This window comes from Anas platyrhynchos, chromosome 3 (assembly GCF_047663525.1).
Source record: "Anas platyrhynchos isolate ZD024472 breed Pekin duck chromosome 3, IASCAAS_PekinDuck_T2T, whole genome shotgun sequence".
NCBI classification, from domain to species: Eukaryota; Metazoa; Chordata; class Aves; order Anseriformes; family Anatidae; genus Anas; species Anas platyrhynchos.
This window is the reverse complement of record NC_092589.1, coordinates 96,071,318-96,094,489: the sequence shown is the minus strand read 5'-3', so window position 1 is coordinate 96,094,489 and position 23,172 is coordinate 96,071,318. Positions and strand designations below refer to the sequence as shown.

At 41.3% G+C, this 23,172-nt stretch overlaps 1 protein-coding gene across 3 annotated transcripts; it reads left to right on the top strand.

Annotated features, from left to right (window-relative positions):
• The first annotated feature begins 4,368 nt into the window (after nucleotides 1-4,368).
• On the top strand, nucleotides 4,369-21,846 carry LOC101799581 (elongin-A). 3 transcript variants are annotated; one of them, XM_038177643.2, is made up of 11 exons: nucleotides 4,373-4,540; nucleotides 10,002-10,058; nucleotides 11,925-12,037; nucleotides 13,128-13,830; nucleotides 15,250-15,349; nucleotides 16,253-16,417; nucleotides 16,997-17,094; nucleotides 17,888-18,068; nucleotides 18,583-18,706; nucleotides 21,368-21,486; nucleotides 21,626-21,846. In XM_038177643.2, the coding sequence occupies exons 1-11, from the start codon at nucleotides 4,388-4,390 to the stop codon at nucleotides 21,685-21,687; spliced, it is 1,875 nt and encodes a 624-aa protein (XP_038033571.2). In that variant the 5' UTR covers nucleotides 4,373-4,387; the 3' UTR covers nucleotides 21,688-21,846. The 3 variants fall into 3 exon arrangements, with proteins under 3 accessions (XP_038033572.1, XP_038033573.2, XP_038033571.2); XM_038177644.2 differs by lacking the exons at nucleotides 21,368-21,486; nucleotides 21,626-21,846 and adding an exon at nucleotides 19,073-20,012 and having other exon boundaries at nucleotides 4,369-4,540; XM_038177645.2 differs by lacking the exons at nucleotides 16,997-17,094; nucleotides 17,888-18,068 and having other exon boundaries at nucleotides 4,369-4,540.
• Nucleotides 21,847-23,172: the final 1,326 nt, after the last annotated feature.

The following is a 23,172-nucleotide window of genomic DNA, read 5'->3' as shown; positions in this document are numbered from 1 at the left end:
TCTGGCTTGGATGGGTTTTTACAGCAACTGCTGCAAAATAACACTTGTCATTTCGAACAAAAGGGCATTGCTGCGCTAGTGCAGTTACATGACAAAAATGAAAAAACAGAATGGGGACTGGGATGTTGTCAAACTACTTCTAATAACTCATAGCCAGACTTTTATCAATTTGTATAATTAAATGATGCCCTAAAAAGCCAACATTTTTCGGAGATGGAATATCTTCTTTGTTATTTTTCAGTTAGTTAGTTTGTTAAAAGGGGCATTTATGCTCCAGAATGAATATGCTATCATGAGCTGTAGAAAATAAAAGATCACTCTAATTTCAATACCATATCATAAAAACAGATTTGCAAGTTGTAAAATAAATTTAAGTCTTATTCAGAATCTAAAAATGTATTTTCAGCATCCTTATATGATTCACTGTGGAAAAAAAAAGCACACAAACTACAAAAAGGAAATATCTCCACCGAGAATACAAAACTAATATCTAATTTCCGGAAAACACTGAACACGCTTTGAGCTGTGCTATGCTGTATGGAGATAAACATCACATGAGGCATGCCTCAGCATTTCAGTGTATTAATGCTGACACAGTCAAACATCTCCCATATTTCTGAAACTCTGGTTGTACCTTAGGGCAAAAACATGAAACTTTAGTTACTTGGTCTTCAAGATCAGAAGACAGCTGATACCACATGTAGCTGTTACACAGCATGCAAGCTGAACCTGTCATTCTCATTTTCCATTAATTTGCATACAGAAAAGTCTTTTCAAAGGTAAACTGTAGTAGAATTAGCCTGGCATTGTGATGTGTTTTTAAAATACAGACTTTAATATTTTTTTTTAAATGCTGTTATAGTTAAACAGATGTTCTTAATATTATTTCCTTCAAATAACCTGCTATCTTGCTGATTATTTCCTTTCCAATGGGATAGAAATTAATTACTATGAAAATATTTTGATTGTCTACAGGAAAACTAAGTCCCTGCAAACCAGTTATAAATTATTTTCTCATTTAAAAGAAAGGATAGTACATATTTGGCAATATTTTAAGCTTGTCAATATGTGTCTTTTTAGCTGTAAGTAAATCTCATAAAAATTGAAAAAAAAAAAATAATTGCTCTATAATCAGCTGTGTGAGTGACTAAGGACAATACAATCAATCCATGCAGCAGTAGCACATCATGTAGTAATGTTTTAACATTCTTTAGGGAAAAAACACACAAACGTTTCAAGAGATTTGCTCATAGCCCAATAAACAAGAATAATTGTTATTATCTGCTCCACGCACATGAGCCAGAATTAGCAATAGGGAAGGATCTTTTATCAGCAAACATAGGCCTCAAGGCAATTACAGCAATTATATCCTTTCTAATCCATGTGCAATCAGTACTGCACTCTTTCTGGTAAATGTAAAGCCTTCTCTCTAAAGTCAGCATGTCTCAATGTGGTTGTGGAATGCTAGCACCACAGCCATGGCTACATGGAGACCTGCCTTGTTCAGCTAAAACTGTTAATAAAATTATGGCTGAGCTTTAGATTATTATTGCTTTCTTGGCTCTGAACCATTTGTGTATACTCAGCCAAGTATTATGCACCTCAAAAGCCCATATTTATTTAATGATGATAATTAGTTACGAAAGATATCTTTAAATGCACTAATCTGAACGTATTGAGTAATCATAATGCCTCCAGGAAGGCTGAAGCTCCTTCTGTAGGTATTTTTCTGGAGATACCATGAAAGCATATTGAATTTCTGTTGCAACTGCAGTCTTTTTAATAAAATGATGGAAAAAAAAAACATACATTTTCTTGGTGAGCAACAGAATAAACATAGGATAAACCATCATAGTGTAAAATCAAATAACCAGGCTTTGATTTCATGGATGGTGGCTCAGAGAAACCGTGTGCAGTAAACCAACCAACACCTATGTGGTCAGTCAGATCTCCCTGACCACACAGAGCTCCCATAATACTTGATCATTGCCTAATTTTGCTCAGCCAAATCTCTCACATCAGTTCAGCCCTTGGTACTCCTCCCTAGCTGTTCTTAGCTCAGACAAAGCCAACTTCTCTTCCTGATTTCACAGTTTGCTCAGAGCACAGCTGGCAGCACACCACTGTTCTCTGGCAGGTAATAACACGGAGCAATTATCAGAGCAGCTGTGTGCAGCACCCCCACTTCTTCATTGCAGGAGCTCCTCTTTGCAGTCAAATTAATCTTCATGACAGTTGGTATTGGAGGGCTTTCTGAAGGACCAAGTAGGCTTGTCACTTCTCTCTGCAAAAGTTATGACAAGTAATATGAGAAATTTTGCAGTTACACCTAGGTACGGCACATATTTCTTGTTCTATTAATGTTTTTGAGATCTTGCATATTTTATTCTTCACTGGCATGAAATTGTGATCTTTCAGAAGACTTGTGCAGAAACACAGGAAGGAGATTTTCTTCATTCCACAAAACCCAGTGGCTTGATAATTAAGGCTTTCATACAATGTACGGGAAACCCAGCTTCAATCACATCACTCATGTGATGACCTCAGTCTCAACTTCCCTACTCAAAGATGACTTTAACCATAATGCTGCTGTGGGTTGAATCCCTTTCAAGATTTTCTTCTGCATAAATTCCACTTTGTGTAAGTAATTGAATATTATTAGGGGAAAGAAAAAAAAAAAAAAAAAGAGAGAGAGAGAAAGAGCAACCAGTTGTGGGTGGCTGATTCTAGGGCAGGGTTAATGAAGCCTGTGTGCATAATGAAGATGAGCTAATTATTTCTGCAAAATAAAAGATGAGCATGTGAACTGGAGAGCCAGTCCACGAAAGGAAACTGGATCTGTTTTTTCCATATGCAACCTGAGTGCTCTACCTACTGCTTTGCACTACTGCCTGTTTTGGTTTCTCTACTGATAAATTTGCTACATGCTGTGCCAAGCTGTAATGAGATCTATTTTGCAATGTAATGTGCAAATACCAGACATAAAGGTAATCCTCTTTTGCCTACTTAAAATTCCCCTGTAATTTAGACTGGATACACTTTTTTTAACACTTCTCCCAAATGCTGTTTTAAGGAGTGAAAAGTGACCTACATATCTAACTATTCTAATTATATCTACAATAACCCCTGAGGAAATATGGCAAACCCATAGATTTTTTTTCAGAAAGACTCATTCAGCCTGAAGTCTTTCAGGTGCTGAGCCCCAGTAAGCTCTGTGCCAGAGATCCCATTTCACTTTCGCAGTAGGCAAAGACAGATTCCCTGCCCAATGTTTTTTGTGACCTTATGTACCTTTCAAAGAAGCCATGCTTCAAGCTGAAGGGCCCAAAAGTGCTTTGTCCTTCTGCAACAGTTGCATTAACTATCAGGCTATAAATAAGGAAAGACAGAAAGACAAGTAAGATGCTTTCTCCAGCCTGGCTGCTACCTTTACCTGGGGGTAAGCCTGCAGCAGTGTGCCTGCTGGTGCTCGGCACGTCTTCATGCACTTGGCCTTGCTACTGCTGTGTTTGCCACCATACTTACCAGCCACTAAGCAGCCTTACGGCCATGCACGCACAACAGACACACCACAGGCCTTGAAATGACCTGCAGGTGACCAAAGAAGTTTGTGTGGGCAAGTGCAACCGCTCCTGATGCTGCATCCCATCCATCAGCTGGTGCAGTGGGGGCTATGACCACGCACCCCTGCAGGGTCTATACTGATGTATTCGCCTTGGTGCTCTTGAAGGACATGTGGAAGGGCCACTGCAGGTCATGGGGCAGGCTGCTGCTCCCCCTCTGGCTCAGAGCCGCAGGCATACTTGAATTATAACTGTTTGCTAAGTACCAACCATAGTGTGTGCTTAAATAAAGGCAAAACTGAGAGAGGCAGCACAAAGCAAAGCAGCTAGTCCATATTACATGCTGATAACAAATATGTGCTGGTAATAGTACAACCAGGCTGACCACAACCACCATCCCTGCAGCCAGCCCCGCGGGGCTAAGGTGCTTTGGGCAGGACGCTGTCGGCTGTGCCCTCAGCAGCAGGACTGGGGGATGAGACCCTGCAGGACATGAGGATGAGACCCTGCAGGGCTGAGCCTGGGACAGCCGAGGGCCGGGCATGGCACTGGCAGGTGGCTGAGGACATGGAGGAGCGGAACAGGCTGCCCAGGGAAGTGGTGGAGTCACCATCCCTGGAAGTCTTCAAAAGACGTTTAGATGTAGAGCTTAGGGATATGGTTTAGTGAGGACTGTTGGTGTTAGGTCAGAGGTTGGACTCGATGATCTTGAGGTCTCTTCCAACCTAGAAATTCTGTGATTCTGTGATTCTGTGGGATGGCGGCGGCGCTCCCCCCCTTGGCCGGGGCGGGCACGGCAGGCAGCCGGCCGCGGGACGCCGCCCATGGCGCCGCTACAAGAGGCCCGAGATGGCGGCCGCCAGGGGCTGCGGGCCATGGCGGAGGGGGCGAGCGCGGCGGGGAGGAGGAGGAAGATGGGGACGAAGAGGGTGCTGGAGCTGAAGGAGCGCCTGGGCCGCGCGGAGCAGCCCGCGGAGGTAGCGGGGGGCCGGTGGGGGTCCCCCCGGGTGGCCTCGGGGCTTCGTCCCCGGCTTGGGGCGCCTGGAGGGGGCGATGCGCATCAGGTCCCTTTGGCACCCCGAGGTCCCTTTGGCACCCTCGGGTCGGTGTATGGCCAGGCTCCGGCTGCGTGGTGTTTTAAATAGGAGCCTGAGGGGTCGTGTGTAGGATGAGGTGACAAAAATCTATGTCTTAAAGCTAGATATAACACTGTGCACCAAACCAGCTGATAGATGGTGCTGGGTGTTACGTGTCTTGTCCTGGCCAGAAGCTCAAAGCTGAGGTGCTAAGCTCCATAAGAGGTTTTTATAGTGGAAAAGGTGTTCCTACTGTGCTGTGGTGGTGCAGGAAGGGCACCACATCCTGCGCTTTGATTCCTGGTAGGGGAAGAACAAAGCTATGCTTATCTGAAATAAATGAAGCAACCTGTAGGAGAGCAGGGCTCTCCTCAGGAGCTGCAAGAAGTAGATAAGGAGGGCTTGAAACAAGAAAACATCCTCTGTGAGGTGGGGCAGAGCAGCTGAAGGAGGCTGAGCCTGGCACTCAAAGGTACCAAGGTGCAGGGAAGGAGATGAGCAGGAGGGAAGGCACTTTGCTCCAGCAAAGAAGTAAGCCCCAAATTTGGCTTGCTGTTTGCCAATGAATCGTGTTTGACCAACAAAAATATATTTTAAAGGGCTTTTTTTTTTTTTTTTTTTTTTTTTTTTTTTGAGGGGCTGAATTCATCTTGAAAGTACAGAACATGCTTAGTGTGGTAGATTTCCTGAAGTGTTATAGCTTGATGCAAGTTTGTGGAAGCGTTTGCAAACAGAGGGCTGGTATGTCATTTAACTTGCTTTGTACTTTGTGGTTAATAAAACTTAAAAAGCATCATTACTACATTCATATCTATTGTGTGCTTTCTAATTGCGTGCTCATACATGTGCAAGAAATACTGATTTTCTTACCCAATGGTTTGGTTTATCTTCATCTGCTGGTGCTGTAGGCTTTATCTGTCCAAAATGCAAATATCAGAGTGCAGGTACTTCTTGAGGTACTATACCTTGCAGTTCAGCAAAACTGAAATTTCTGGTGTTCTAGAAGTGGTCAAATTTTACTCTATCTCTTTTACTCTTTTTAATCTTTTAATACTAGTGTTTGGTGATTATATGCTCTTATGAACAGGAGATTGAAAAGGAAAAGAAAACAACAACAACAACAAAAACTCTGGAATTGTTTCTAAGTGCTCCCAAAGCATTAAACTTAAAAACACATTAATCTAAGGAGAAAAACATGTCTAGCCCTGGCAGGTTTGCCTCTGTTAAAGAAGGAGATGCCCTGTGTTTGTAACATGACCGAAAGCAGGTGCTGCACAAAGTAGGTCTAATGGTGGTGCTGTAGCACTTCCACTGTTCCTGGTAAAGCTGTGTCTAGTGAAAAAGAAACAGTTACGGGTAAGGAGCAGAAGGGAAGGGAGAAACTGATAACTGGAAATTGGCAGTCATGAAATGCACTACTAATACAAGATAAACCTAGTAGTGGAAAACGTGTAGTTATGTTTAAAGGCAAAGAGAGGCTTCAAGGATGTGCAGAAAGAATAATAAATCCTTATTACTGATACATATGTCGGTAAATATTTGTATTGTCAAATATTTCTGCTCCATAGTTGAGAGTAATCTTTGTCTAACCGTGTCACATTTTTTAATAACCACTGGATACTTTGATAGGCACCAGGGAAAAGATACAGAACATCAGTTGTTCATGTCAAAAGCTTCTTAATATGCAGGGTTTAATAGCTACCTGGTGAGTTTTCAGAGAACTGACCAAAATTAACAGAACTGATGATTTAGAAGTTGAATGATCCTCAAGATACTAGAGAAGTTCAGCAGCTCTGGAAAAAAGGTTACCATGAAATGAAATGAGCCCTGTCCCTGACGTCCATGAAGCACTGCAATGAGCAGCTGCAAAATCTTGCATGTAAGATGTAACTGGTGTAGAAATAAAGGATGGTACCATGAGCCAGTGCACTCAATGAGACTTCATGTAGATATGTACTGCTAAATTTAGCTTGAATTTATCTTAAATTATATTCAGCTGACACTAGCTGTCATAAATATACATAAGTCTCTTAAAGAATTTGACTTGCTGCTGTATGATGCTGATTACAGCAGCAATGTTACAGGCCTGATGTAACATCTACAAAATGGATTGAAATTACAGTCAGCAAAAATAAGTGACAATCCTTATCAGAAAGCAATGCTGTTTATTTTTTGGGAGGGTGGGAATAGGAGGGGGAGCAATTATCCATCTCATCTTGACATGGCGTTACTCAAATCTTTCTTAATTTAGAAGACAGCAAGCAGTGCGGGGAGATGTCACAAGTACCAAAGTAATTTGTGTCAGATGAAGAGGACTCTTCTAGAAAAGGCAGCCTTGGTCATGTGCTAGGCTACATTCATTTGAGCGGCCTGCGTTTTAGCATGGCTCAGTGGAAAGTCACAGCTAGGAGCTGTGAATATAGGTCACTCAGGATAGGAGCCTGTATTTTGGAAAGCATTGACTCAGAAAATGATTTGGAGCTCTGGTGTATTACCAGTTGAGCATGAAATTGCAGTACAAGGCAGTGGCTTATGGAATAACTGCTATCTCCGGGTAGCTTAGCAGGGTCGTGTTATTACAGCGATGTAGTATTAGAGGGGCAATTACAGGAATATTACGTCCTGTTCTGGGGGCTGTTCTTAAAAACAGGGCTGCTGAGCTGGGGAGACTTTAGGACAGCAGCAGAATGGTCACAGCTCTGGCCAGCCTAACTTACCAAGGCTCAAGAACTCTGTCTGGTTGGCCCTAAAAAAAAGACCAAGAGGTAATGTGTGATTAGTGTTTATATTTGTGGTTTGTATAAGATGTTTGAGAGAGGGCTACCTTTAGTTAGCAGGAAGAGAGGATGAGATTCAGTGGCTGAAAACAAAATCAGGCTTCTTAAAGGAAATTTTTTAAAGTGAGGGCAACTGAGCATAGGGCAACTCACTTGGGGTTGTGTTAGGCTTCTCCAAAGTGCTGTCTTCAAAGACCTGACGCTCTTTCAGATGAGGTGGCAAGCTCAGCCAGGAGATAGAGACCTGGTGGGGTTTCGCCACCCAGCTGGGTCCCATCCTGCCTGAGTGAGGGCCCAGCTTCAAGAGGTGAGGTGACCCCAAGGCTCACGCGGAGAGGCTGGAGCAGCGCTGGTGCAATGGGAAGAGACAGACCTGGCGCAGCTGGGCCTCTTCTTATCATCCCTCTGCTTTCAGCTTTCACTCTGGAGAGCTGCTTGCTCGCATGCTTCTTGCCTGTTTTTTATTGCTTGGACCCTCTGCTTTCCCTCCTTCCCTTCATCTTATCTTGCTCGTGCTCCTGTTGGCCCCGTGCTTGTGTCTCAGGCTGGTGTGTGTGTTGCTCGTCCATGAGGCTCTGGTTATGCTGCACACAAAGGCACACGGGGCTGCCTCTCCTTTGGCAGCCCCGAGCAGATATGACTGCTGGGCTCACTGCAGGCTGAGCTGTTCCCAGCTTTTGGGAGATGGGGATCACTGCTCTTAACAGGATTGTTAGTGTTTGGTCAATGCTTTCTACTTAACGAAACCCTTCTGTGTGTCTTAATTCGCCAAATGGGATACACATTTCAGGAAAGCAAAATGAACAGTGTGGGCTTTGGTTTAAAAATTGAAAGTTTTGTCTTACATTAAAACGTGTTGACTGCTCTCAGACATGCTTGTCATCCAGGTACTTTTGTAATTTACCCCTGTTTTGAAGTTGCATGAATAGTAATTGCTTGCTTCCTGAACCGGTTTTAAAGATTCTTTAATGATTCTGTAATGAACTCAGCTTCATGAACTAACTCGGTCCAAAACCCATCAAATCTTCGTTGTTTCTGTAGCTTGATGAAAGCACCTTTTAGCGTTCCTAGTGCAGGATTGTGTCTGGGCTGTGGGATTTATTCCCAGTTGGTTTATACTGCTTGAGTAGCCAGTCATCCTATAAAGCAAAGCCCATCCACTTAGCAATGGGCTGCTCCCTTCTGATGGCAAAATTAGTTAAATGCTTGGGAATATCACTTTAAAAAGAAAATTAACTAAATTGACACTGATAACTTAGTTTCTAATGTTTGTGATTAACATCGTGGTCTTATTAAATTACCTTTTTTTTTTTTTTTCTTCACTTAACTCTGTAAGCATCTTTGCAGCATATTTTCTTCCTGATGGGGATTATTTTGGAAAAGTCTTCATCTCATAAAATGTGTAGTCTATGCCTGTGAAGTGTCTGGAAAAAGTTAAATGTTAAGCTACTACTGCAGGGTAGAGCCTTGCAGGAGAACCACATGCCAGGCGTATGGATGGAGCCCACTGTGCACAGTGAGGTTTAGGAGGATTCAATTTTTAATATATTATAGGAACAGTGAAATTTAGAACTGTTGTAGAGAGAAGTGACTATTATTAAAGCAATTACTAAAGTTTAAGAAGTTTTGGGGTTGTCATCCTGCATCCCAGCAGGTTTCTGCCATTGCATTTAGAAGTGGCAATGGTCTGAAAAAACCTAGAGAAGTATTCCAGGCTTTGTTAGCACCCTATGAAATGCTGTTACTTTAGTTGCACATTAATTCTGTCATCTAGATAACAACTTCAACTTTATGGAAATCTGTCAAAGATGATGCAAACTGTGTGTAGTCAACTGCAAGACTCAGGTGTGCTGCACACACGTTGCCAAATAAGTTCATACTCTATTTATAAATGAAACTTTTGTATTATTAAAAACCTCTCAGAGTAAGATAAGCAGTTTCATATTTGAAAAATACTCTTCTGTTTCTACGAAACTCAACGTTTTAATCAAAGATGTATATACTTTGCCCATGTGAAACAAAGCAGCTGTTCTAGCTTGACTTGGTCTTGTACGAATAGCAGTGAAGGCTTCAAAACCTGACCGTCTTCGCAAGCTGAACTCCCATGGGCTTTTTTTTTTTTTTTTTTTTTTTTTAATTCTTGGCCTTTAGTGGTGCTGCTGGCTGGGAGAACTTGCCTTTTTTTCCATTTTTTTTTTTTTTTTTTCTTTCAGGGTGCTGCTTCTGCTTAATGCAGCCTTTGAATCAGTTCTGTGCTGATGGGTCACTGGTACACCAGGCGTGAGGGCATAGTTGTAGCCTGAGCTGCTGCACTATTGATTTATTAATCTTTAATGTAATCTCTGTAGCAGTAAAGTCAAACCTGTTGGGGTTTCTGCTGTTACTGCTGCTAGGGGTATTGCAGAACAAATTTCAAGCATAGCCCTTACCTACAGTGAAGGAGTGCTTATGTTTTCCTGGAGTTACTGGATCTTCTTCCTGTTAAGTTTTTTTGGATAAACATGGGAATGAAGATGAGAAAAGCAGGATAGTACTTATGCATATGTTATCTAATAAAAAAAAAATAATCTAATGTTTCCTTTCAGATTCTAAAAGCACTTGAGGTACTAAAGAATCTGGATATATCACTGGATATTCTAGTGGTAAGTGACCAATAACACATTACACAGTCGTTCATCATGAAAAGAGTTTATGGGGTCTGCAATCCCAGAAGCAGTGGGCATTGCTGCATTTGGGAATTAGGACTCTTAGCATGGTTCATTTAAAGCTCTGTATAAGAAGCCATGGAGCCTTCTCCAAAAAGAAGCTGGGCTTAAAACCGAACAAATTCAGCATTGTGACAAGTGTTAGTGGTGAGCAGTGATCTGAGCATATAGGGAAGACTTACTAAATCTGCTTTCAATCACTGCTTAAGATACGCCAAATATGGGTGATCTGTTCTTTGGGCCAGTTGTCTAAATCTTCTGTCTCTTATTAGCTGGTCGAGGTGAGTTTCTTGCATCTAAAGAGCAGCCATCCCAAGTTACAGAGTAAGAATACCTGTGACTTGTATCCTTTGCCAAGGTCCACCCTATAAAGCTTTATATTGGGGATTCTCAGTGGTTTGGGAAGCTTCTGGTTACTGTGAATAATGTATCTATGTTTTGGGAGGAAGGATTTTTTTTTTTTGAGATAGTTCTTTGCAGAGCAAGAGAAAAATATGGTAATTGGAATATTTGGCCAGCTTATTTGGGCAAAGGCACTTGCCTGCCTAAAAACAGATGGGCCTCTACTATAATCCACCAATATTTTTATTGAGAAATGAAGTAATCTCATCTGAGCTGTTAAAAATGACAAAGGGCTTCCTCAGATAATTGATGTTCTCAGCATACTTGCATGCTACAATGTGACAGACTATGATGGAAGTCTTCAAGTGAGACAGAGGGAAGAGATGTCTTAAAATTGAGGTTTCTGCATATTTTAAAGCACTTCTAGGAACATAAATTTCTCACATGGATAGCTTTAGGAAATCCTCCCACCAGTTTTCTCGCATGTATTGCAATACACTGAACCTCCAAACGAGTGCTCCTGAATGATACGGAAACTGAATCTCTTTAAAGCAAAATTATTTTTCTGAGGCTTTAAGGAATTCCCTTCTAAGGCCTGAGCTGAGCCCGGAGGAGTAGTACATGCATAGTTCTTACTCAGACTTCACAGGAGTATAATTTCACTGGCTAGTGAGAGCATTAATGGGTTGCTGTTGGCTTCGCAAATTCCAGGGTTTGCACACAAAAATGTATCTTAAAAGTGGGGGTTGATGAATTGGAGATACTAATAACAGGATTAAAAATCACCTGTGATATTTATATACCCACAAAGTCTGCAGGGCAGTTCTACTTCTACAATGTAGAAATCAGAACAAGATTTGAAGACACAATGATAATGTGAAAATAAATTGTATGGTGGGTGAACAGAACGATGAACGTGGCGTCTTAAACATCAGGGGATTTTTTTCTGTGGCTGAGACTTGAGTTTAGTCACATGAACTCTGTTCACCTGGCACCTCTGCACCATGGTACTTTGTGTTGAGGCTTTTAGATTGCAATACACTGATCATTTGTGCTCTTTAACATGCTAAACTGTACCTGTATAAATATATATTATATATTAGTATATATAAATATACTTATATATATATATATGTAAAATTGATTAATTCACTTTAGCAGTATGCATTCTGTAGGTATAAGCATTCAAGCCAAGTGAGGTTTCTGGATTACATACATTTAATGGGGAAAAGTAGCTTCTTTTATGAATTCAGGCTGCACTTTGTTCCCAGCATTTGGTTATAATTATATGATTTTCTTTCAGTTCTGTTTGTAGGGTGAGAAGTGTGTTTACTTCTTTAGCTGCTGTAAGACTGCTCAGTCTGCTATGCTAATGCTGCTTGTAGCAGTTTTAGGGAAGGCTTTTCTTGGGATGTTAGTTGTGATTTATTCCGCCCATCTTTCTTGCACCCTTTTCAACAGGAAACTGGCATAGGCAAAACAGTGAACAGCTTTAGGAAACATGCCACTGCTGGGAATGTAGCTAAATCCCTGGTGAAGCGATGGAAAAAGCTTATTCCTCCAGAAAATAAAAGGTAGGTATGGACTCTTTCTACAGGATTAATTGTGGTGTAGCATAACTTAATAAAATACAACTTGGAAATATTAGAATAATACTTGGAATGACAAATGTGTTATGAAATATAGATGAATGGTAGGAATGAGTCTTTTATAAATTACTAGGAGACAGATCAAAGCAATCGGTTGGTCAATTAGCCAGCCAGCACTCAGACTTCACCTGCGTTTTTGACCAGCACCGGTTCTTAGGTACCAGCCGATGTGAGCAGCACTAAGCCAGTGATGGGCAGTGCTCTCCTCCCCTCTAGAGAAATAGGAAGTTTGCTTTTTTTTTTTTTCTCTTTCTCAGCAATGTGGCTGTTGTTAAATGAAGCATCTCTTCAGTGATTTGGTTGTGTACAGGACTTCCCTACGGTATTTCTGCAGACTGAAAAGGGTTTTGTGTGTTGGAGCAGGTACACTCGAAGAGATGTGATTCCTTCTCAGGAGTCAGCCTCCACTGCCATCAGCCGGCTGACTGTGCTCTAGGTGTTTTGCAGCCCTCTTGACAGTGGGAGAAGTTGGTCTGAGAAAGCTGAAGCTTCAGATTGACTAAGCAGTGCATGTTAAATTTGAAGCTGTTCCCACAACAGGGAAGTGGCATACCAGAGCACATGCGTAATAACAGAGTATCCAGGCTGGTGTTTTGTACTCTTACCAACCACAGAACATGTTTTAAATTCTGCCTCCTAGTTATTTCAAGTACCATCTCTGTATTATAAAACATGCAAGGAAACTTGTATAAAAGCAGTGGTATCTAAAACATTTTGAACAAATAGCACTATGTCAAACATGTTTTTCTTACTGATGCTTATGTCCCTACTCTCCATTTGTGTTGCTCTCAATTTCTTGTTGCAGTAGTTAGTGGTGCTGGACCAAGAGCGACTTCCCTCAGATTCTGTGCTGATGTGGAAGCAAAATTAGAGTGCCGTTCTGGGTCCTGTAAGAATTATGCCACGTGGTGTGATTTAAAGCTTCTGGTTTCACTAACGTAAATAAAAAGATTGATTCTTCAAGAATGTAGCATCAGATGTAGTGTGGGATGTATTTTTTTCCTTTGTGTTGCAGTGATCACAGAGGAAGAAAAAATGCTGAAAAAGAAAAAGATGAGACAAAATCTTCTGTTTCCAAAGAAACTAAGCCTTCAGAGAAGCCCAAAGCATCTGTATTGGCCTCCAAAAGTTCCAATAGCTCTCCCATTTCTAAGAAGTTGAATAAGCAGCATACACATAGGGAAAAAAAGCACCGAAATACAGGTTCTGAGTCTCAAAAAGAACGTGATAATAAAGAATGTAGCAGCAGTAGTTCTAAACGTGGCTCCCAGGGTACTGATCCTCAAGCTAAAGAAGGACACTTGAAAGAGAGAGCCTCCAAGGACAGCAAGGAAGGCTCAGAAAAGAGGCGTTCCTGTGTGGCCAGTAAGGACATATCCCCCACGAAGGAAAGGTCTGGTAAGGATGCTCCCAAACAGGAAGATCCTAAGCATGTGAAGAAACCAAAACAAAAACCTGTCACAGGAAGCAAAGCTAAATTACCTAGCGATGAGGAATTTGAGCCCCCTACTATGTCTTTTGAATCTTACCTTAATTATGATCAGGTTACAAAAAAAAGAAAGAGGAAAGCTTGCTCTACAGGTGAACGTCCAAAGAAGTGCAGCGAACAGAAGAGTAGCTCAGTACCACAGAAGACTACAAAACTTCCTCACGCAGATGAGGGAGAAGAGAAGATCCAGAACTGTGAGGATGATCAATCAGAAACGCCCAGTAAAAAGGTAAGCCACTGCATGCTTGGAATAATAGCAAATAAACTGTAGGCAAAGGAGTGTTCTGGTCTCTTACTGCCAGCAAAATTAATCTGTGCTTATTTTAAGCAACAAATGTGTGGCTTTGACATAGGCTGCATGGCAATGGCAAATAACTTTAATTGGGGCAAAAAAGGTTATTTACTACATACTGACAGTTTACAATCAGTTTCTTACGGTTTTTATGATAATTTCCTATGCAGCAGTGGTCTTTGATTGGTATCAGCTAATTGACTTTTTACCCGTAACTTCATTCTTGACCAGCTTGTTTTCTGACTTTAGCAGATGCTCGCATAGCACAGCTGTTTTGTTGGAAGCTGTGGTTCTGTACTATTACGGTCTGTAGTGGAAATGAACAGACTCTTCTTTCAGTGCATTGAAGTAAACCACATTATTGCATGTAAGGGTAGCTTATATGAATTGTTAAAGTGAAATATCCTAGTCCCTTGAAGTGGCAGAAAGCTTAAGTAGCTCCTTTGAGCTGAGGTAGAGCTAAACATGCTTACTAATTAGACTCTTTAAATGAAGCCCTTTGTACACAGGGAATTAGAGGTCTCTTCAAGTCTCTTATCTTTGCTGTGACGTGAAAGCTCCGGGCTTTATTTATTGTGCAAGATCTGCGATAGGAATGTCTTCTATCCCAAACAGAGGAATATTAACAGAGGGGCTTGTGCATGACAGCAGCATCTAGGTACTAAGGAACTGAGGGAAATCTTGGTGAAATGGAGAGGAAAATGTTGGCTGTTCAAGTTGCAAAAAGGTCTTTCAGATACCAAAATGAAGTTTAGGGAGATGCAGGTTTTATGTTATAAGTGCCTGGCTTATGACTGGAAGACACCCAAGACTTAATTTAGATACTGTATGCAATGCTGAGCATTTGCAGGAACACTTACCAGGCTCCTGGAATCTTTAAGTCACTTTTTAAGGGGATATCTGGAAGACTGTATTGCTTATCCAGCACGATGCAGGAGATGAGGTAGAACCAGGTATGAAGCTGTTTCTTGTCTTTCAGGATGACATTTAGCTTGCCTTTAAACATCTAACTCTGTTTTTTGTCATCTTGCAGTTTTGTTTCGTTTGCTGCATGCCTCTAACCTCAACAGTGATTTATCTGAAAGCCTGTTAGCTGAACACATCTGCTCCTTCCTTTAATCCCTTATTATGCACTGATTGCAGATACCCCACTAAGTTCCTTTTGTGATGTAGTACTGGCATGTAGAAGATGAAGGAATATGCTGAAATATGGGAGTAAATCCTAGTTCAGAAATGCAGTAGTTTTGGTTATCCTAGGTAATTTTTGGGCTTGCATAATTTATTTTGTAGTTTAATTTAAACCTTAGTAAATCTGAATTTTTAACAATGAAGCAATATTTCCTTGACTGTGCGCAGACCAAGGTGGCGTCCCTTCAAGATCTTCTTAGTACTCCACTGCCTAAATCTCTGCCAGGCATTTTAATCTCATCTCTCCCCTATGCTGCTGACTTTAAGGGTAAGTAGCACGTGAGGCTGGTAAATGTGAAGCTGTGCATGTTTTTACAGCTCTGTCTAGGGTAGTCTTCATCCCATTTCTTAATAAACTATAGTAACTCATCTGTCTGTGGCAAATAAATGTCTTCACTTGCTCCTTTGTAGAAATAATTTTAAATCTGAAAAGAGATATAAAGGTTTCCCTCTTACAGCTTGCAAGTAAAGAAGTGCTGTAAAAGGTTACCACAGATGTAGAGGAGGTGTAGATCCTGTAGTCGTTCTCTGGGCTCCACTTATCTTTATTCCTGTCTATGCCTTATGTAACTGGAGTAGAAATTGTCACCAGCTGTAGCTTCAGCCTAGAAACTTGCTTGCATTCCTATTCATAGGTGGCACAAAGTGCCAGTGGTTTTCCCTTGCAGCTCCTGTGAGGTTTCAGTAGTTTCACATCTCTGTAGGCTTGAGACATCATTGCTATTGCAATTTCCCTAGGATAACCCTGTAATGACAGCAGCATTTGGTGGCCTGGTGACTGAGGGTATCTAGATCTCAGTACAGCTCATGTAGATCTGAGCATCCCTGTTGCAAGGGGAAGGAAGGCTCAGGGCCCAGTCTAGCTGTGGATCCAACTTGCGTAGACCTGAGCTAATTAATGTAAGGCTGCTATGGGTACGTGTAGATTAATTTAATGTTTTGCTTTACACTTGCAATGTACTTGCTGTATTCCTCTTGGATGTTTGAGGGGACCTCTGTAACAGAGTACCTGTAAGGGATCAAACTCTAGCAGAACAACATTATATAACGTTATATTTCAAGAAGCAAGAATATGTTTGTCCTGCCAGGCATGTTCCTCTGAATGTTTAAAGCCCTGTAAAATGTCAGGAGGCAAAGAAACCCTGCCTGATGTTTTGTTTGATTTCCCTAGTGCCTGTTGTGGAAGCACCCCAGCAAGTCAGCGAATCAGTTCAGTTCACGGGACGGAGACAGAACTCTAAAATGCAAGTTTACTCCGGCTCCAAACAAGCCCATCTTTCAAAGATGCTTACACTGTATGAGCAGTGCATCCGTGTGCTTCAAAATAATATCGATTGTGAGTACTTCAAGGGCTTTGTAGCAGGCTGTACTGAAAGACTATTTGATTTCTTTGTTTCTTCCATGCTGGCCTACTAGAAGGTAGTGTTCCTCCCTACAGACAGTGACTCAGAGCTGGTCAAAAGGCATTTATAAAACCGATCTTATGATCATGCTGAAACACAGTTTTGTTTGGAGGCTTACCTTTTTTAAAGCTCCAATTCATAGTTAAAATATAATGTCCTATAAAGTATAAGCCAAAAATCCTCCTGAGTTTTTTTGCCCCTCCAAAGCGTTTGTTCACGTAAACTGGAATGAGTGATCAAGAAATTATTTATTCCTTTGTGTAGGCAGAGAGGGGAGTGATACAGATCAGTAAAGATGGGGCAATAGCTATTCCAGGATGCTTTCTCCCTCCTCAGATATAACTGCCAGTTACGAACTGCTGATTTGTAGCTTCATACCCTGACTTCAGAACATGTGTTCTGTAGGTATTTGCTGAAATTGATTTGCATTTTTATTTTTTAAACCGTTGGTAAGTGGTGTTATACACTAAGTGAAACAAATGAGCTACTAAAAGTGCTGTCCTCTCTTGTAGCACTGCATGAAGTAGGAGGTGTGCCCTTTGAAATTCTTGAGCCTGTGCTGACACGCTGCACACCAGAGCAGTTGTTTCGCATAGAGGACTGTAATCCGGTAAACTCTGCCTTGCTAAATTCAGGGAACCACAGAGGACTTTAGGCACCTGTTCTTGCTTTCCTTGCACCCCTCTTGATAAAGAGTCCAAGTGTTACACTGTTTGTGTCTTGTATACCTGTTTCTTTGAATTCATCTGTCATCAAGCCTCCCTCTCTGTCAGGATGTAAAGCATTTGGGAGGTTATTACTGACGACTAAGTGAAAGCCACTGTGGGTAAAAATGGTGCTATTTCTGAAAACAAGAGAAAACAACAACAAAGAAACAACATTTGCCAGGCACAGTAAGAACAAATGTTTTCAGGCTTAAAAAGGGTTGTGGCTGCAAAGCGTACATGAAATCTAACCCCAGGTATTTCTGAGTTTGCGTCTGGTAGATTTTGTTTTATCTATAGTGTTAAGACTTCAGCTACATGGTGCGTTTGGACACTGATGTTCTGAGTGTGTGGCACTCCCTAGTGCAAGCTGGCCACTTCTCTGCATGCCTGAAGCTGAGAGCTGGTATGGCCTGAGCCTGTGCTGAACACACACATCTACCCTGTAAGCATGGCTCATGAACTCAAATATAGAGCTCTGCTCTCTGAAGCTACGTGACTTCTAGACTGACATTGACATCTCTGTGTGGCATTGTATTGCTTCGTGGTGGAGGTACCAGCGAGGGCACCTGGTGGGATTTGTTCTGCACCTTCCTCCACGGGGTGATTGGGTTTTGTCGGCAGGCCCAGCCAAACAGGTACTCTTGGAAATGTTACTCTTAAATCCTTGATCTTAAAATACCTTGTGTTCAAACCAAGACGTTTACAGAAGTGTCCGACCACTTGTGGAAGAAACACTGCCAGAGGGATTTTAAAAATGAGAGGCTTCTGGAATATGAATCTTGGCGTGAAATGTACTTGAGGCTCTACAATGAGAGGGAGGAGAGACTGAAGACGCTTACAAAAAACATTCTTTCAGCGCAGGCTAAGAAACCAAAAGGTAAAAAAAGTGGGTAGCCTTTTGGTTTTCAAAACCCAGTCTCTTCTGTTCTTCTCGATACTTCCTGTGTGGTGTTTAGTGGTTTGTTTGCATTGATCACTGATACTGTGTCTCAGGGAGAAGGCATCAAGTAAGGATGCTGTTCCTTTTAACTTACAGGTTGCACACAAAGTGAGCATATACAGTAATACAGTACAATAATGCGTAATGCTTGCAGCATGCTGTACGCAAGCCTTACCTTACTGGTTAGAATGAGGGTTCTAGGCAACCACACAGTGCAATTTTAATGACAAATACCAAAAAATACAGATACAATTGCAAATACCAAAGTTAACGTGAAGGAATACTGTATGTGACTTGCTGTGGTTCAGTTACTACTTTGCTATCATATTTTTTTCTGAATGATTACTTTTTGCAATTTAAACCTAGAAATTGCCACATAACCATCTTCTCAACTGACTTTCAAACATAAGTAAGGAAAAATCACATCCTCTGCTCCTTGCTTCTGTATTAGGCCGGCAAGTAAAAATGGCTTACATGACTACTGCAGCAAAACCACCCAGGAATATTCGCCGAAAACAAGAAATCCATGGGACAGCAGGACCTGTCACCCAGCTTCATCCCACGGAGAAGTGCAAGTAAGTGTCCTGTGCTGTGTGTTTAATTTGAGATTAAACATCTCTGTCAGTGCTAAAGTTTGCTGGCAAAGTATTTTGCTGTTGTAAGTAGCTCTGGGTTTACTCTACTTTTTTTAAGTAGCTAGAAGCTAAGCTGCCTTTTAAGCCTTGTGTGCTCCCCTGCTGTGTGTGTATTGTCACCATGTGTTTCTCCAAGTGCCAGGGATGAATTCATCTTCCCTGCTAGTGAGTGAGCAGCCACTCTTGTTTTCTTCCAGATCACATTAATGCTGCTTGACATCCTGGGGAGATCCCAGTGTTGATGTTTGGTGTTCATAAACCTGCCTAATAGTTTCACATGTTCTTCTGTTTTCATCAAATCCCCAGTGAGCTGTCCAGAGTGATAGAGCTGACCAGAGTGAATCTCAGCAACTGTTAATACACTGGATTGTGGCCTTCTACTTTGGCAGCTTGAAGGAGTGTCTGGAACAGTCAGTCAGTGGCAGTAGCCAACACTAATCACTGGAGGAACACAAAATTGGGATTCCTCAAATATTTTCTTCGTACAGCACAAACCCAAGGTCTCCTCTTGACAACTTAATTCAGAGTGGTTCAGCAGCCATAGGAACCGAAGCAGAGAGATGGGATTTGTCCTGCTATTTGTGCTGTCCTGATGAACTCCTCTTATACCCAAGAGCATGCAACAGGGAGAAAAAACAGCTGTAGCACCAACTTCCACCCCCTTTTCCCTTCTCAAGTATGTGGAGAGACTTCTTTATGTTTGTATATCTGTTCTTGTCCAAAAGAAAATCAGCAGTTTGATTTAAAAGCACCCCATGGGTTGATAAGTCCACGTAGCAGCAGTTGGACTGTAAAAACAGTGGAGACTGTTCACACTGCCTGGATGTGGGTGTCTTGTGCTGTGGTCACTTACTTCCCTGTGAGGAGCACCGTGCCTTCCCTTCTCCCCATAGCTTGTGGGTGTTCCCCTGTTGGCATAACTGCTCTGCAGCTGCCTGCCTCAAAAATGATCCTTTTGAGGGGGAAAAACTGTTTTAATTGATCTGGGTTACTCTTGAATTAGCAGTTAATGCAGGCTGACAAATATGTAAGTGGAAAGTGACAGGTAGCTGGGGAGTATAAAACTTCAGCTGTTGCAAAGATGATGCAAAACTGACTGACAGTCACTGAAAATGTCAGCAGTCATTGTAAGTAGTTTCTGTCCTTGTGTTGCAGGGCTTGCAGTTGTGCTGAGTAATTCTTCATGTGCCTAAGGCTGAGCAGACCTGGGCTTATGGGAGAGGGGAGAAAACACAAAAACAACAGAAACTTGTGGAAGTGTGTGTATAAATATATATTTATATATATATATAAAATCAAAGTCTGCTGACTTCAGGAACTTGATTTACAGTTTAGCTGTCTACTGTCTTGCTCAAGACAGTGGTGGTATGGGGCAGGAATGACAGCCCACATGTTGGAAACCCTCAAAAACAGCTTTTGCACTGGAGACGTTCTTTTTACATCTGTACCTTTTAGGTGATTAAATTAGGAAGCTTCTTTCCAGACTGCTGTTATTGATGCAAAGATGGTCCAACACCAATGCAGTAGCTTAAGGCGCTTCAAGTTGGGCTTCTGCTTTTGGTTACCCTGTGGGAGGTTGTATCTGTTGTGACAGACTAGCCTTCCAGTTTGTGCTTCAGTACAGTAGTGTAAGTGTCCTTTCTGTCCTAGTAACTGAATAATGTACTCAAAGACAGCATAATATTTTTTTATGCATCCTAAATTAGGACAAACTGCTGTTGTGTGAAAGGAACTGCAAGGAGGGTTTGCCTTCTCGAGAAACAAAACTTTGTTCAGGCATGATGAGTTAACTTCTTAGCTTCTTTGAACATGTCCTTTGAAAACCTTCTGTCAGCTTTACTGTGTACAGCTGAAATTTTCACTTATGAAGCTGGTGTTACAGGGGCTAAAAAGGTCCTGTGGCACACATGCAGATCCCTAGCAGGCTGTTTGGTGTTTGCCATGCAGTGCTTTATGTTAACTGGCAGCAGGCCTCAGTGACTGGCTCCAAGGCGTACAAGGCTGCCCAGATTGCTGGGCAGTTAAATGCTGTGTTGATTTAACTGTTCTACACAGAGCTGATGCCTACTGCAACCATCCCAGTCCTTGTCCTGTTACTTGGTGTTTCCAACCTAATATTTAGGGCTAGTTATTGTGCCTTTTCCTGGGCATTTCTAACTTAAAGGAGAAAAACAAAACAGACCTGAAAACTTGAGTGTGAATTTTTCCTAACTTTCTGGCAAAGAGACAATTAGTAGTTCAGCTGTATTCAAAACCAAACAAAAAAATCACAGACCAAACTAGAACACAGGCCAACAGCTTATTAGTCATCATAATAGCTCCATCTGTCGTAAATACAGATCACTTTACATTAAAGACAAATAAGAGGTATCATATCTAATGAATGGAAAAACTGTGCAAGAATGGAAATGGACTAGATGACCTCAAGAGGCCCCTTCTAACCTGAATTATTCTATGATTTTAAATGTATCACAGTACTGATAAGGAGACAGACTTGTTAAAACACTGATGGTTTTTTTATCAAAATGTGATGGAGTGAATGGCAGTTCTTATTTAAAAAAAAAAAAAAAGGCTAATCTCTTTATTTCCTGGTTTTAAAAGAACACAGATTTCAGAAAGCAGAGACAGAAACAGTAATTCATCAAATCCAAACACTACTAGCAACAGTGGAAGCTCTAGCTCAAGTGGAACAACTCAAGATGGAAAGAAGCCTACCAAAAGTAAGTGGAATTTCCTCAGATTATCAGGATAATTGCTTTAACTTGCTGGTTATCAATGTATACCTAATATTATGCTACTATAACTTTGTCCTTCACATTATGCTGTACTCCTAACTGGTCTTTTTTTTTTTTATTAAAGAAGTTGCACCAATCATGAGGAAAACTTTAAGAGCACTGAAGAGTAGAGCTGGACGACGATGAAATGAGGATGCGTATTGGAAGCTTATCTGAATATTTGTATATTGTGCTATAGCTAATGGAAGTAACATTAATGTAAACCTTCCTCAGTTTACTGTGGATAAAATAGTTATCAAATGTTACAGAAGCAAATGACTTGCAATAAAAAAAAAAGCCCTGAAATCCCTTTGTAGTGTGCTGCTTCCTTCCTCATAAATAAGGAAAACTGAATTGAAAAAAGCTCAGTACATGCTAGTGACCGATCAGTTCATGTGGGCTTCTAGTGATGCTGTCTTTATCAGTTTGTTGACACATTTGAATGAGCTTTTGATGAAAGCACTTAAACAACCTTGGCAAAATACATCTATGGCTTATCTCTTAGGAGGAGCCACAAGGTATACTTAGATACAATTGCAAAGAGGTTTTGGTGTCTCCGGCACAACAGTGTTTTGGAAACTTGGTATTTGTTGTCCTAAAGGTTTCCACAGGGAGACTTCCATATGTTTCTTTCTGCTAACACCTGGTTTGGTTGGGTTTTAATTTTTCCTCTTCTGGATAAAGACAACCTGTCTTATAATATGCTCCTGGAACTCTGCTTCTGACCTGCTAGAAGAAACTGCTCAGGATGGTATTTTTTCAGAATGGTGTTTTTTTCTAGTTTCTATGAGACAATGAGCCTGTAAACGAGAGGTGGGAGGAAATGGTGTTAAATTTGAATTGCTTTTTTAAAGCAGGATTTATAAACTACTGGGGTAAATAGGGCAGGCAATGACAGTGAGTTAATGAAAAGCCACGTATCATTCAGGAACTCCTGGTTGGGACATTGTACAATAATGAAAAACAGACCTCTCAGTGTGAGACCCACTAGGGGCGCTAAGACCTTGTGTTGTGAGGTAGTGTTTTTTTTTGTTTGTTTGTTTGTTTTTTTTTTTTTTTTTTGGAAAAAAGCAGAAGGGAGGGAAGCCATCACTGTCATCAGCTTGATGTTACAGTCATCCTGTAGGAATCTTACTGACTTCAGAATAATCCCTTTGAGTCTGGAGATCAGAGAAGATTTGTGTTATGCTCCGATCTGTAACTCTGAGTATGCTGTGAAGAGACCTAGCTCACAATCTTGAGGATGGGCCCCTTACATTCGAAGTGAAAAGCTGACAGGTGTTTAATAGCTGTCCTTTCAGGAGACACAGGCGGGTTTCAGGAGGGTTGGTCTATGAATGAGCTTGCTTTTAGGAATGAGATACTTTCTTGTTGCTTCATCTAAAACAGTTCACTTGCATGAATCAAAAGTCTGACGTTGTCTTAAGGACATGGCTGCCACATGGAGGGATTCTTTCTATAAACAGTAAGTAGGCTTTGTTTCTAACCTCGTACTTCTGTAGGACTCTACATTCTGAAACAGAGTAAGACTCATGAAACCAGCCGCTGTCTCTTTTTCCTTGTGTGTGGATTTCCTCAATATTCTAGTTTTTTAATAAAGGAAAAATGTTGTTACTAAACTTGGCTCTTATC

What these genes read in the sequence shown, in the direction of transcription:
- LOC101799581 (XM_038177643.2), top strand. Translation starts at nt 4,388, where the DNA reads ATGGCGCCGCTACAAGAGGCCCGAGATGGCGGCCGCCAGGGGCTGCGG. An exon ending in TATCACTGGATATTCTAGTG is followed by an intron (nt 10,059 to 11,924) that starts GTAAGTGACCAA and finishes CCTTTTCAACAG; the next exon opens with GAAACTGGCATAGGCAAAAC. An exon ending in CTATGCTGCTGACTTTAAGG is followed by an intron (nt 15,350 to 16,252) that starts GTAAGTAGCACG and finishes TGATTTCCCTAG; the next exon opens with TGCCTGTTGTGGAAGCACCC.